The sequence below is a fragment of the Lampetra fluviatilis genome, chromosome 74, assembly GCF_964198595.1.
Source record: "Lampetra fluviatilis chromosome 74, kcLamFluv1.1, whole genome shotgun sequence".
NCBI lineage: Eukaryota > Metazoa > Chordata > Hyperoartia > Petromyzontiformes > Petromyzontidae > Lampetra > Lampetra fluviatilis.
Genome location: NC_136348.1, coordinates 2,180,507 through 2,196,714, shown reverse-complemented (window position 1 = coordinate 2,196,714; position 16,208 = coordinate 2,180,507). Strand labels below are relative to the sequence as shown.

The window sequence follows — 16,208 nt, the reverse complement described above, 5'->3', positions numbered from 1 at the left end:
ACCTATGCTCTCACACAGCGGTTACCTTCTGTGTGCTTCTGCTTGTTTGGAAATGGACGACTGACTGACTAACGCGTGCTGCCGCCACAAAGCAGGCAGGCCACTTTGAGGCAATTAAATGTAAGGGATAATTAATTAGTCCAATGAGATTGAAGGCAACACCGACAGAATTTCTCGAGCGCTGGTTTGATATGTAGGGCCGTGAACTGTGCTGGGCCACTTTGCACACACTTGTTTCGGCCCAATGAAAGATTAAGCACAGTGGTTTCAAGGGAATGGGCGCAATATTGATGGAGCTGCGTACGAAAGAGTGGTCAGTTTTGTCCACTGGGCCGTCGAACCGAACCCCACCAATAATGAACAGATTTTATTGAAAGTTCTGGAATTGAAAATGTATGTGGCTATCTGATTTAGTGGAGGGTTCTTGGTTGCAGCCGCGGACGTTCTTCGTTGGGGAGATATCGCCACCAGAACGCAGTGTTTGGCGGGTGCAACAGCAACACTGTACCTACAGTAGATTTTGCGTTGCGACCATCACTGTGAATATGGTGTTGCGTGAAAGTAGGTGCAATTGTTGACCGAAGAGACGCTGTTGTGCGGCAGGTTTATTTATTCATATTTGTCGAATGAAAGTCAGCTGTGGCTTTTTGACGGCTGTTTTATTAATTTTTATCGACGAATCAGAGCGAGCTGTTTGGGCGGGTCCGTAAATAAATTAACGTCCAGATACGCACGCAGACGACCAAACCAGCGTAGTTGTTTAAGATGTTTGTAGCTGTGTGTGTTTGTTAATTTATGATGGGTGGTGATGATGATGTTTCTTGATAATGGATGGTCGTGATGATGATGATGGGTGGTGATTATGAAGGGTTGTAATGATGATGGGTGGTGATGATGTGTAGTGATTATGATGGGTGGTAATGATTGGTGAGGTTATGATGATGGGTGGTGATGGTTATGGTTGGTGATGATGATGGGTTGTTGTGATTATGGGTGTTGATGATGGATGATTGGTGGTGGTTATGATGAATGTTGGTTGTGATAGTTGGGTGGTGGTGGTGACGATGGTTGGTGATGGTGAGTTGATAGTGATAATGATGATTGGTGATGATAATGGGTGTTGATGCTGATGATTATGGGTGGTGATGAGTAAATGAGCCACCACCCAATACATAACAGCAACAGAAGTAACTACAGCAGCAACAATAACAGCAGCAACAACACATTTTGAGGGCGACGCAACTACTTCTGATTCTGCTGTTTCTGCTGCTCGACTATTTGTAGCCAGGCCCTGCTCTCACGGGACCAACCCACACGTCTTCGGAAATGATTGCGATGATCATGTCTGAGCTGAAAATTTAGCGACTAAACGTTACTTTGTTTAACCATAACTGTGTGTAGGTTAGTATCTGGGGGCTCAGCGAATACTACTCATGAAATAACTCGCACTCCTTTATGACCGACATTGTACTAATTTTGGTTGATCGAGACGAACAAGGCACTTGCCATGTCCAGAATAATTTTTATTACCAATATTGTCCTTAAATATGATGCTAAAATAAACATTAACACTGGATTAAACATGCACCTCTTAACCTCTGCCTCGCATTTACGACTAACAATTTGCATTTACACGTAACATACAGTCAAGCACAGTAAAATGCTAATACGACAATATTGTTATTCTAGGAATTTGAATTCGATTCTGACCCTGCACCCCCCACAGTTCGCATATCCAACACCTGGTTCGATGGAACGTTCGCTTTACATACATATGAGCAGAGTGCGATTATAATACTTATAATGAGATTTGAATACCGTACCTTCGTTTATGTTTTAATTAATTAGGAAACCAGTTTATAGTCGTTTAATGTTGAGTGTTATCGTTTATAGTGATACAGCTGAAGTCATAGAGATGAAACGGCCTAAGTGTGTACGAATGTAGATAGGGCGTCGCCGCTGGTTCGTCCCCCCATCCCGCCTCAAGACTTATGTCCGTCCCCACCCAGACAGCTCATCCCCATGTCCTGTACAGCCCAAGTCTGGTGTGTCCGACGTAGTGGGGTGCTTGGCAACGGAAACCGTACGCCAAAGGAAATGTGTTGTGCCGCTCACAGTTTCCGAGCCCCTGAGGCCCGGGGTGCTTCAAGGATCCCCCACGTGTGAGGAATCGGTGCCTGGAGCCCGGTCATGTTTCTCAAAAGAAGCCAGGGACCTGCCTAATCCTTCAAGGCTGTGGTGCGATCCCTTGACGCCCCGAAAGGCACAAGATTCCACCATGGGCGAGGGACCGGCGTAGAGAACCAGGTCAAAATGCGCAAGGTTGCGCTCGTAGAATCCAAGCCCAACACACGGACAGTTGAAGGGTCCAGTTGAACAACGTGGAAGCGTGTTAGGATTGTTGTTGTGGTTATTGTGTTGTTTTCTTGTTGTTGACAGGTGAGTGTGGTCACACCGCTTACACCTACAGTTGAGTATTAAATTTTGATGCAGCTGCTGCCCTGACGCACGTGGTGTCTAAAAACTGTTGTTGATGTAAAGACAGTGCATCTACTAAGGGACAAGCGGTGACAATAGGATAGAGAGAGTTCAAGAAGGGAAGGCGGGACAACAATACAAACTAGTGCTATTGTAAACTATGAGCGATACATTATAACGCTATAAAATAACATCATTAACTAGTGTTACAGATCAGAACACCTTACATTGAAGTGTGATATAATGACGACTACGAGACAGCAACCAGCCAACACCTCGTTCCTCCCCCTCTCATTCTCGGCGTGAACCTCCGCCCACACATGGTCTCGCCTTCCCTTCTCGAACTCTCTCTATCTTGTTGTCACCACTTGTCCCTTAGTTGACGTACTGTCTTTACATCACCCACCTCTATGACCTCTACCTGACCCCGCCATGGGCGGAGCAACTTAGGGGATTTTCCCGGTGGCACCTGTGGGCAATACAACCATGCCCTGTCCCCCACTGCCCATGGAAGCACGTGTTCCCGCCGCCCCGTGATCTTTTCATGAGCGGATTGCGCTCTGGTGGGGAAAGGTCCGCATTATGATTCGTTTCGCAAAGTTCAGGTCCAGAATACCGAAGAATACCGGGAATCACCTGTACTTAAAAAACAAGTAAATTGATAACAATATAAACAATAACACTAAACATTAAACGACAAAAGAAATATCAACTGGTTGTATAGTTTATAGCACCATAAACGGAGGTACGGTATTTAAATCTCATTAGAAGTATTAAAATCTCACTCTACACATATGTATGTAAATTATGTTTTCAATCGAGCCGGGGGTCGGATATGTGAACTGTGGGGGGTACAGGGCAAGAATCGCATTCAAATTTTAGAATAACAATATTGTCGTATTAGCATTTTACTGTGCTTGAATGTATATTATGTGCAAGTGCAAATCGTTAGTCGTAAATGCGAGGGAGGGGTTAAGAGGTGCACGTTTAATCCAGTGTTAAAATTTATTTTAGCATCATATTTAAGGACACTTTCTGATAAGAATTCGTCTGGACATGGCACGTGCCTTGTTTTACTCGATCAACCAAAATTAGTACAATGTCGGTCATACAGGAGTGTGATTTCATTCATGAGTAGTATTCACACAGCCCCGATGACACTAACATACCTAAAGTTATGGTTAAACAAAGTAATCTTGAGTTACTTAATTCTCAGCTCAGACCTTATCATCGCAATCATTTCCAAAGACGTGTGGGGTCCTGCGAGAGCAGGTCCCGACTACAAACAGCTGGGCAGCAAAATCGGAAGTAGCTGCGTCGCCCTCGAAATGTGATGTTGCTGCTGTTGTTGTCGCTGCTGTTGTTGCTGCTGTAGTTGCTTCTGTTGCTGTAATAAACGTAGGGAGGTGGTGTTCCGTGATGGGATGACGCCTTTGATTAAAGCCTCTGATCAAACGCACCCGATTGAGGCCCTTGATCGTCGCATTTAATCAACTATTATATTGTATACTCTCACATGTTAAGCTCTATCATAGTGAAACATAATATTATAACCTATGAACTACAACCTATCCATTGCAACGCTGTAAAAGAATATTACTCATTGGGTTTCACTCCCTCGTTGAGAAGGCCGCTCTCTTCCTTTTCTAAAGTTACATGCTAATTTCTCTGCATTCATTTTAAATCGAGGACAAAGCTTTTCCATTTATTCAAAATGCGCGCACAATTACACATTGAGATGCACTTACATATTCATGCATGAAGCATAATGGGCACATTACCCTTCGGTATGTTAATATACATGCGGATTGTACCTTCCAAAATTAACAATCGAATGCAAATATCCTGAAAGACAAAGGATTGGATCCTAGGGGGGGAGTTATAAGGCGGCTCAGAAGCAGAGCTCAATGCCATTTCGAGAGGGAACTTGATGAGGTTGGACGCTCGACTCGTCGCTCAGCTGATCGCCCTTCAACCGCGAGACAACGCAGCCTGGCGAGCACAATTGCTGTGTCGACCGTTCGGCGACTTTGAGTGTCGTTCTTGTTTTAGCAGTTAACAAAATCTAAAACTCAACGCTAAACATCCTTGCGGCCGATAGCGTACTTTTGACTCAATAACACCGCTGCTGTTACTACGCTCACATGGAGCAGAGACGCTCTCCACAGCCCCACGCACACGGAGGCAAGAAGCCATTAAATTGTTGTGTGTGTGGTAAGTCATTTTCACGGCCATCACATCTTCAGAGACAACATAGAACACACACGGGCGAGAAGCCATTCCTGTGCATTGTGTGTGGGAAGACATTTGCACAGTCATCAAATCTTCAAGACCATCAGAGAACACACACGGGCGAGAAGCCATTCCTGTGCCCTGTGTGTGGGAAGACATTTGCACACTCATCAACTCTTCAAACTCACCAGAGAACACACACGGGCGAGAAGCCGTTCCTGTGCTCTGTGTGTGGGAAGGCATTTGCCCAGTCGTCAAAACGGAACAGGCATCAGAAAGTCCACGATGATAGGAAACTGAAATCAAAAGGTGAAATTCAAGGTGCTGCAATGAGTCCTGAAGAAGTTTCCACCTTCGATCCCATGCAGTTGGATCCTGAGAGATGGCTGGATGTAATGGAGTGGCTCGAGGATCAACCAGAGAGCTCGGGGTGACTGAAAAAATATTATGTCATGTGGTTATACCTATTAATCCGTATCGAGTACTTTTGTGTGTAATTTTAGTTTACCAGTTTTTGTGAGAGTTTAATGACGTGCACAGTGGTGGTTTGTAATGTTATGGGATTACTTGCCGAAGTGGAGTGATGAGCACTGGTTGTGAGAGGGTTCAATTGTAGTCGTTAGGTGCTCCTGTTGAGCTAAAGTTGGAATGCGTCTGTAGGTACATCTTTACTCAACATTTTAAACGGGTTTTTTTCCGAGGAAATAGCATTTTTTGATTGGTATTAATCGACTTTAGATAGCTGATTTCAGGATGTACATTGATGACGCGTTCGTTGGATATATGGCATTGACTTCAACAAACGTGATGAACTAATAAGAAAATATTGGAGAATGATACTTTAACGCTTTGGTATTCCTGGAACGGATATGGTTTTCATTGTACTGTAACTGTTTAACATAGGACATAATAAATATTCGGTTCGAATTTTAACGTCAACATTATTGCAGATGAATAAAAACGTATTTTGAACAAATGTTTGTCCGTTCTTTATTTTAAAATGTTCCTAGTAAAGTTTTAGGTGGAGGATCTCCGTCACACAAGTGTGCCCTTAACCGGCAGCATCTTGGCTGTCTACCCGATTAACACGTGTTCCTTGAGGGGAAAGTTCCCCGTAGTTAATCTTTCATCAACGTACCAGTCCCTAATTCCGAAGTATGTCGGGGATAAACTGTACTCTATAACATGTAAACCGTAATACTATAAACTATAACACTAAACATTAAACAATTATAAGCTAGTGTTTTAATGTATAACCATATAAACGGAGGTAAGGTATTATAATAGCATTAGAATCACAGTGTGGTCGTATAATAATCTAACACTGTTCAAATGTATGTATAGTGTACGTGCAAGGATCGGATAAAAATTATTACAATTACAACATGGTCATATTACAATCACGATTTTCACTGCTAGATCTCATCGAATAACAAAAGACGGAATACATTTATATAAATACACGCACAAACCAATTATAAACTCATGCGATTATGAATCGTTACAATTATTATAACAATCACAAATTGTGACAAAGCGAAATTCCCACAAGCAAAACACCACGCTCACGTGACGAATTCTTAAACAAACTGCAACACTCAAGTGACAGAACTCAACAAAAAAACGCCGCATTAAAAAAAACAACATCAATGGACAAATCGTAAAAACAGACAACACACGCACGTTAGTAGCTGTTAGAAGAAGACAACACCTAGCACGTACAACTATACACATTATACAGCCAGCTCGTAAATGGGGCGGTATATGACAGCCTTTGCTGCTGTCGACGGGGCCAAGCAGTGAGTGTTTAACTCCATTGTTTCAGAATCCGTGTCATCACCCGGCCACAGCGCCTTACCCAAACTACATCTCCCGAACAAGGCAGCCTTCCCTATGCTGTGTATTTTAGCAGTATATTTACGGACGCACTTGAAGATAACAATTCGTCTAGAAAAAGCAGGCGACTTGTTCTACCAACACGATTTCAAATTTCTATCCAAAAGAAGTATGAGTTCATTCATGAGTAGTATTCACTAAGCCCCGATGGCACTAACCTACACACAGTTATGATTAAACAAAGTAAACATTAGTCGCTCATCTCAGCTCAGACATGATCATAGCAATTATTTCCAAATCCGTGTCGGGTCCCACGAGAACAGGGCACGTCCACAAACTCTCAAATTGTAAACTCACATTGTATACTCTAACATTATAAACTCTAACAACATAACCTTTAAACTATGGGCTACACATTGTAACGCTTTAAAATAACACTACAAACTAGTGTTATAGTAAACTATAATGTTGTGAAATAAAACAATATAAGCTATGAGCGATACATTATAACGCTATAAAATAACATCATAAACTAGTGTTACGGATTAGAACACCGTACATTGAAGTGTGATAATCGAATCTCATTCGAATTCTTAGCTTCACACCGTGGTCCTCTAAGAATCACACTATGCTCGTGAGTATGTAACATGTCTGTATGTAATATGCATGAATGTAATATGTCTGTATGTAACATGTTTGCATGTAATATGTATGTATGTAATATGGACGTGCGAACCAAGGGTGCAATATGTGAAATGGAAGGTGCAGGATCAGGATGGGATTATAATTATTTGAATAACACTTTGGTGGTATTAGGATCAAGCTGTCCACTATTGGATTAATGTTCCGTCTCAATGGCATCAAATAGCAATATTCAGTATGAATATGTAAAATAATCGCACAAACCCAATATTAGCCCGTGAAATAATGATCGTTACAATTGCAATGACTCCAGACTCAGACTGCAGAGGGTTCTTTTTTTTAGCCTTTAACGCGGTTTCAGACCCCAGGCGTCACGATATAGCAACGACGACGACGAGACAGCAACCAGCCAACACAGCCACAAACCTCGTTCCTCCCCCTCTCTCATTCTCGGCGTGAACCTCCGCCCACACTTGGTCTCGCCATCCCTTCTCGAACTCTCTCTATCTTGTTGTCACCACTTGTCTCTGAGTTGATGCACTGTCTTTACATCACCCACCTCTATGACCTCTACCTGACCCCGCCATTGGCGGAGCAACTTGGGGGATTTTCCCGGTGGCACCTGTAGGCAATACAACCATGCCCTGTCCCCCACTGCACATGGAAGCACGTGTTCCCGCCGCCCCGAGTTCTTTTCATGAGCGGATTGCGCTCTGGCGGGGAAAGGTCCTCGTTATGAATCGTTTCGCAAAGTTCAGGTCCAGAATACCGAAGAATACCGAGAATCACCTGTACTTAAAAACACGCAAACTGATAACACTATAAACAATAACACTAAACATTAAACGACTATAAACTATCAACTAGTTTTATAATTATACCACCATAAACGGAGGTACGGTATTTAAATCTCATTAGAAGTATTAAAATCGCACTCTACACATATGTATGTAAATTATCTGTACGATCGAACCGGGGGAGGGATATGTGAACTGTGGGGGGTACAGGACAATAATCGCATTCAAATTTTAGAATAACAATATGGTCGTATTAGCATTTTAATGGGCTTTAATGTATGTTATGTGCAAATGCAAATCGTTAGTCGTAAATGCGAGGGAGGGGTTAAGAGGTGCACGTTTAATCCAACATTTATTTTAGCATCGTATTTAAGGACACTGTTGTTGATAAGAATTCGTCTGGACATGGCACGTGCCTTGTTCTACTCGATCAACCAAAATTAGTACAATGTCGGTCACACGCTCTGAACGGGGAAGGTCAGGGGTCGGAGGGGGAAGTGACGCTGCTCGCACCCACGCGGCTCCCGTGAGCGGGCGAGAACGCTCGTTTAAAGGGACCGCGAAACAGGTGTTTATGGTGGGTGCGAGCCCTCAAACCGCACCAGCCTTCGCGGCGACAGACGGGCGCACACACCTACACACAGCACCACGCGCTTTCACCCACTCATAAGACCACCCGAGGCTGCGCTGGGTTATTAATGATTTATTCTCGGCGACTACGTTTTACTGTTGGGTCAGTATTGATCGGCGTGGCAGGCGTACGTTATCGTCCCAGGGTCTGTACCCGATCTATCGGAGGGATATGTTCTAGGCGGCTCTGGATTCTCTAGTCTCTTTCCCAATACCCACGAATAGGTGCCCACGGCGTTCCGCTGATCCCGTGTAATATTACAATGTATAAGGTATAGGTTGGTGTATAGTAATACAGTATGTGGTTTAATGTTGGGTTTGTCTATGGCAGTATATAGTACGGTGTAGACTCGTGTGATGTAAGAGAATAAAGTTTAGATGGAAGCATATTATATACTGATGATACTATGTAGTTTATACTTCAGTTGTTTACGTAGTGGTTTTAGTTACTGCAGCTACATACTATTAACACTTCTTCCCTTTATTAATGCTACTAATCACAAACCTGCATTTCCCATATCCCCTCCCTTTGATGCTGCTAATCCTGCATAATGCACGGGCATAAGTAGTACTAATCACATACCTGCAATTCCCCTATCCCCTCCCCTTTGATGCTGCTAATCCTGCATAATGCACAGGCATAAGTAGTACTAATCACATATCTGCATTTCCCATAAATATGCTAATTTCCTCTTGATATGCAAATTATTTTGTCAAGGCGCCCTTTCCCCCCTTTCCAACCCAGCTTACATATATGCTCCAAGCACGTGTGCTGTTTCATTCAGACGCTGTCGCCTCGACAGACCTGCTTTTCACCTGAGGACGGCTGCTTGCGTTGTGGCCGAAACGTCGTGAGAATTATTTTATTATGTTTTATTTTTATTATTTTATTACTTCCCTTATACGTGACTTTACCGAAAGAACCAAGATGATGAATCCTTGCAGTCACGAAAGATTTAAATCGAGTTTATAATGTTAGAGCTTACAGTGCGAGTTTATAACGTGAGAGTTTTTGGCCGTGCCCTGTTCTCGTGGGACCCCACACGGATTTGGAAATAATGGCAATGACCATGAATGAGCTGAGATTTGAGCGACTAATGTTTACTTTGTTTCAACATGAGTGAGTGCAGGATAGTGCCATCTGGGCTTAGCGAATACTACTCATGAATGAACTCATACTCCTTTATGAAAGACATTGTAATCATGCCTTTTCTTGACGAATTGTTATCTTCAAGTGCGTCCTCAAATATACGGCTAAAATACACAGCAGAGGGAAGGCTGCCTTGTTGGGGAGATGTAGTTTGGGTAAGGCCCTGTGACTGGAGTTAAACATTCGCTGCTTGGCCCCGTCGACAGCAGCGGAGACGATCCGATCCACTGTGCTCCATCTCCCCACAAAGTCCACGAAAATCTCCGTTTATTTTAAATGAACGTATGTTTTTCAAATCATATGAAATGCAATTATGTTATAATATATAAAGTGATACACTTTACATACCGTATATAGCTATTCGATTAAATTAGCATGACATTCATCCAACAGTGGACAGTTTTATTCTAATGCGACTACAGTGGGATTTTAATAATGTCATACTTGAGGATTTGGGACCGTAACATGTTAATGGAGAGACAGCCAAGATGCTGCCGGTTAAGGGCAGATTTGTGTGACGAAGATCCTCCACCTAAAACTCGCTTAAAACACGTTTTTGCTATAAACATTGTAAAATAAATTAACGGACACACATTTGTTAAAATACGTTTTTATTCATCTGCAATCACTTTTACGTCAAAACTCGAAGGGAATATTTATTATGTCCTATGTTCAAACAGTTACAGTACAATGCAAACCATATCCGTTCCAGGAATACCAAAGCGTTAAAGTATAATTCCCCATGATTTCCTTATTAGTTCACCACGTTTGTTCACTGTTCATCTATGTTGAAGTCACGGCCATATATCCAACGAACGCTTCATCAATGTACATCCTAAAGTCGATTATTACCAACCAAAAAAAGCTTTATACTTGAAAAAAAACCCGTTTCAGATCTAACTACAGATGCATTCCAACTTTAGCTCAACAGGAAGACTTAAACACTACAATATTGTCCGGAATTGAACCATCTCACAACCACTGCTCATCACACCACTTCACCAAGTAATCCGACAACATCAAAAATCACCACCTGCACGTCAAGAAACTCTCAAACGAACTGTAAAACTAAATGGTCAGAATTACACACAAAAGTACTCAAAAAGTTCAGGTCCAGAATACCGAAGAATACCGGGAATCACCTGTACTTAAAAAACAAGTAAATTGATAACAATATAAACAATAACACTAAACATTAAACGACAAAAGAAATATCAACTGGTTGTATAGTTTATAGCACCATAAACGGAGGTACGGTATTTAAATCTCATTAGAAGTATTAAAATCTCACTCTACACATATGTATGTAAATTATGTTTTCAATCGAGCCGGGGGTCGGATATGTGAACTGTGGGGGGTACAGGGCAAGAATCGCATTCAAATTTTAGAATAACAATATTGTCGTATTAGCATTTTACTGTGCTTGAATGTATATTATGTGCAAGTGCAAATCGTTAGTCGTAAATGCGAGGGAGGGGTTAAGAGGTGCACGTTTAATCCAGTGTTAAAATTTATTTTAGCATCATATTTAAGGACACTTTCTGATAAGAATTCGTCTGGACATGGCACGTGCCTTGTTTTACTCGATCAACCAAAATTAGTACAATGTCGGTCATACAGGAGTGTGATTTCATTCATGAGTAGTATTCACACAGCCCCGATGACACTAACATACCTAAAGTTATGGTTAAACAAAGTAATCTTGAGTTACTTAATTCTCAGCTCAGACCTTATCATCGCAATCATTTCCAAAGACGTGTGGGGTCCTGCGAGAGCAGGTCCCGACTACAAACAGCTGGGCAGCAAAATCGGAAGTAGCTGCGTCGCCCTCGAAATGTGATGTTGCTGCTGTTGTTGTCGCTGCTGTTGTTGCTGCTGTAGTTGCTTCTGTTGCTGTAATAAACGTAGGGAGGTGGTGTTCCGTGATGGGATGACGCCTTTGATTAAAGCCTCTGATCAAACGCACCCGATTGAGGCCCTTGATCGTCGCATTTAATCAACTATTATATTGTATACTCTCACATGTTAAGCTCTATCATAGTGAAACATAATATTATAACCTATGAACTACAACCTATCCATTGCAACGCTGTAAAAGAATATTACTCATTGGGTTTCACTCCCTCGTTGAGAAGGCCGCTCTCTTCCTTTTCTAAAGTTACATGCTAATTTCTCTGCATTCATTTTAAATCGAGGACAAAGCTTTTCCATTTATTCAAAATGCGCGCACAATTACACATTGAGATGCACTTACATATTCATGCATGAAGCATAATGGGCACATTACCCTTCGGTATGTTAATATACATGCGGATTGTACCTTCCAAAATTAACAATCGAATGCAAATATCCTGAAAGACAAAGGATTGGATCCTAGGGGGGGAGTTATAAGGCGGCTCAGAAGCAGAGCTCAATGCCATTTCGAGAGGGAACTTGATGAGGTTGGACGCTCGACTCGTCGCTCAGCTGATCGCCCTTCAACCGCGAGACAACGCAGCCTGGCGAGCACAATTGCTGTGTCGACCGTTCGGCGACTTTGAGTGTCGTTCTTGTTTTAGCAGTTAACAAAATCTAAAACTCAACGCTAAACATCCTTGCGGCCGATAGCGTACTTTTGACTCAATAACACCGCTGCTGTTACTACGCTCACATGGAGCAGAGACGCTCTCCACAGCCCCACGCACACGGAGGCAAGAAGCCATTAAATTGTTGTGTGTGTGGTAAGTCATTTTCACGGCCATCACATCTTCAGAGACAACATAGAACACACACGGGCGAGAAGCCATTCCTGTGCATTGTGTGTGGGAAGACATTTGCACAGTCATCAAATCTTCAAGACCATCAGAGAACACACACGGGCGAGAAGCCATTCCTGTGCCCTGTGTGTGGGAAGACATTTGCACACTCATCAACTCTTCAAACTCACCAGAGAACACACACGGGCGAGAAGCCGTTCCTGTGCTCTGTGTGTGGGAAGGCATTTGCCCAGTCGTCAAAACGGAACAGGCATCAGAAAGTCCACGATGATAGGAAACTGAAATCAAAAGGTGAAATTCAAGGTGCTGCAATGAGTCCTGAAGAAGTTTCCACCTTCGATCCCATGCAGTTGGATCCTGAGAGATGGCTGGATGTAATGGAGTGGCTCGAGGATCAACCAGAGAGCTCGGGGTGACTGAAAAAATATTATGTCATGTGGTTATACCTATTAATCCGTATCGAGTACTTTTGTGTGTAATTTTAGTTTACCAGTTTTTGTGAGAGTTTAATGACGTGCACAGTGGTGGTTTGTAATGTTATGGGATTACTTGCCGAAGTGGAGTGATGAGCACTGGTTGTGAGAGGGTTCAATTGTAGTCGTTAGGTGCTCCTGTTGAGCTAAAGTTGGAATGCGTCTGTAGGTACATCTTTACTCAACATTTTAAACGGGTTTTTTTCCGAGGAAATAGCATTTTTTGATTGGTATTAATCGACTTTAGATAGCTGATTTCAGGATGTACATTGATGACGCGTTCGTTGGATATATGGCATTGACTTCAACAAACGTGATGAACTAATAAGAAAATATTGGAGAATGATACTTTAACGCTTTGGTATTCCTGGAACGGATATGGTTTTCATTGTACTGTAACTGTTTAACATAGGACATAATAAATATTCGGTTCGAATTTTAACGTCAACATTATTGCAGATGAATAAAAACGTATTTTGAACAAATGTTTGTCCGTTCTTTATTTTAAAATGTTCCTAGTAAAGTTTTAGGTGGAGGATCTCCGTCACACAAGTGTGCCCTTAACCGGCAGCATCTTGGCTGTCTACCCGATTAACACGTGTTCCTTGAGGGGAAAGTTCCCCGTAGTTAATCTTTCATCAACGTACCAGTCCCTAATTCCGAAGTATGTCGGGGATAAACTGTACTCTATAACATGTAAACCGTAATACTATAAACTATAACACTAAACATTAAACAATTATAAGCTAGTGTTTTAATGTATAACCATATAAACGGAGGTAAGGTATTATAATAGCATTAGAATCACAGTGTGGTCGTATAATAATCTAACACTGTTCAAATGTATGTATAGTGTACGTGCAAGGATCGGATAAAAATTATTACAATTACAACATGGTCATATTACAATCACGATTTTCACTGCTAGATCTCATCGAATAACAAAAGACGGAATACATTTATATAAATACACGCACAAACCAATTATAAACTCATGCGATTATGAATCGTTACAATTATTATAACAATCACAAATTGTGACAAAGCGAAATTCCCACAAGCAAAACACCACGCTCACGTGACGAATTCTTAAACAAACTGCAACACTCAAGTGACAGAACTCAACAAAAAAACGCCGCATTAAAAAAAACAACATCAATGGACAAATCGTAAAAACAGACAACACACGCACGTTAGTAGCTGTTAGAAGAAGACAACACCTAGCACGTACAACTATACACATTATACAGCCAGCTCGTAAATGGGGCGGTATATGACAGCCTTTGCTGCTGTCGACGGGGCCAAGCAGTGAGTGTTTAACTCCATTGTTTCAGAATCCGTGTCATCACCCGGCCACAGCGCCTTACCCAAACTACATCTCCCGAACAAGGCAGCCTTCCCTATGCTGTGTATTTTAGCAGTATATTTACGGACGCACTTGAAGATAACAATTCGTCTAGAAAAAGCAGGCGACTTGTTCTACCAACACGATTTCAAATTTCTATCCAAAAGAAGTATGAGTTCATTCATGAGTAGTATTCACTAAGCCCCGATGGCACTAACCTACACACAGTTATGATTAAACAAAGTAAACATTAGTCGCTCATCTCAGCTCAGACATGATCATAGCAATTATTTCCAAATCCGTGTCGGGTCCCACGAGAACAGGGCACGTCCACAAACTCTCAAATTGTAAACTCACATTGTATACTCTAACATTATAAACTCTAACAACATAACCTTTAAACTATGGGCTACACATTGTAACGCTTTAAAATAACACTACAAACTAGTGTTATAGTAAACTATAATGTTGTGAAATAAAACAATATAAGCTATGAGCGATACATTATAACGCTATAAAATAACATCATAAACTAGTGTTACGGATTAGAACACCGTACATTGAAGTGTGATAATCGAATCTCATTCGAATTCTTAGCTTCACACCGTGGTCCTCTAAGAATCACACTATGCTCGTGAGTATGTAACATGTCTGTATGTAATATGCATGAATGTAATATGTCTGTATGTAACATGTTTGCATGTAATATGTATGTATGTAATATGGACGTGCGAACCAAGGGTGCAATATGTGAAATGGAAGGTGCAGGATCAGGATGGGATTATAATTATTTGAATAACACTTTGGTGGTATTAGGATCAAGCTGTCCACTATTGGATTAATGTTCCGTCTCAATGGCATCAAATAGCAATATTCAGTATGAATATGTAAAATAATCGCACAAACCCAATATTAGCCCGTGAAATAATGATCGTTACAATTGCAATGACTCCAGACTCAGACTGCAGAGGGTTCTTTTTTTTAGCCTTTAACGCGGTTTCAGACCCCAGGCGTCACGATATAGCAACGACGACGACGAGACAGCAACCAGCCAACACAGCCACAAACCTCGTTCCTCCCCCTCTCTCATTCTCGGCGTGAACCTCCGCCCACACTTGGTCTCGCCATCCCTTCTCGAACTCTCTCTATCTTGTTGTCACCACTTGTCTCTGAGTTGATGCACTGTCTTTACATCACCCACCTCTATGACCTCTACCTGACCCCGCCATTGGCGGAGCAACTTGGGGGATTTTCCCGGTGGCACCTGTAGGCAATACAACCATGCCCTGTCCCCCACTGCACATGGAAGCACGTGTTCCCGCCGCCCCGAGTTCTTTTCATGAGCGGATTGCGCTCTGGCGGGGAAAGGTCCTCGTTATGAATCGTTTCGCAAAGTTCAGGTCCAGAATACCGAAGAATACCGAGAATCACCTGTACTTAAAAACACGCAAACTGATAACACTATAAACAATAACACTAAACATTAAACGACTATAAACTATCAACTAGTTTTATAATTATACCACCATAAACGGAGGTACGGTATTTAAATCTCATTAGAAGTATTAAAATCGCACTCTACACATATGTATGTAAATTATCTGTACGATCGAACCGGGGGAGGGATATGTGAACTGTGGGGGGTACAGGACAATAATCGCATTCAAATTTTAGAATAACAATATGGTCGTATTAGCATTTTAATGGGCTTTAATGTATGTTATGTGCAAATGCAAATCGTTAGTCGTAAATGCGAGGGAGGGGTTAAGAGGTGCACGTTTAATCCAACATTTATTTTAGCATCGTATTTAAGGACACTGTTGTTGATAAGAATTCGTCTGGACATGGCACGTGCCTTGTTCTACTCGA

At 42.0% G+C, this 16,208-nt stretch overlaps 1 protein-coding gene across 1 annotated transcript in view; it reads left to right on the top strand.

Moving 5' to 3' along the window:
- The window catches only part of LOC144953345 (uncharacterized), a 172,905-nt gene that overhangs the window by 57,339 nt on the left and 99,358 nt on the right, over positions 1–16,208 (top strand). The window contains exons 5-6 of the mRNA XM_078883906.1: positions 4,647–4,949; positions 12,491–12,781. Of these exons, the coding sequence (XP_078740032.1) occupies positions 4,647–4,949; positions 12,491–12,781 (594 nt within the window). The remainder of the gene's footprint in view (positions 1–4,646; positions 4,950–12,490; positions 12,782–16,208) is intronic.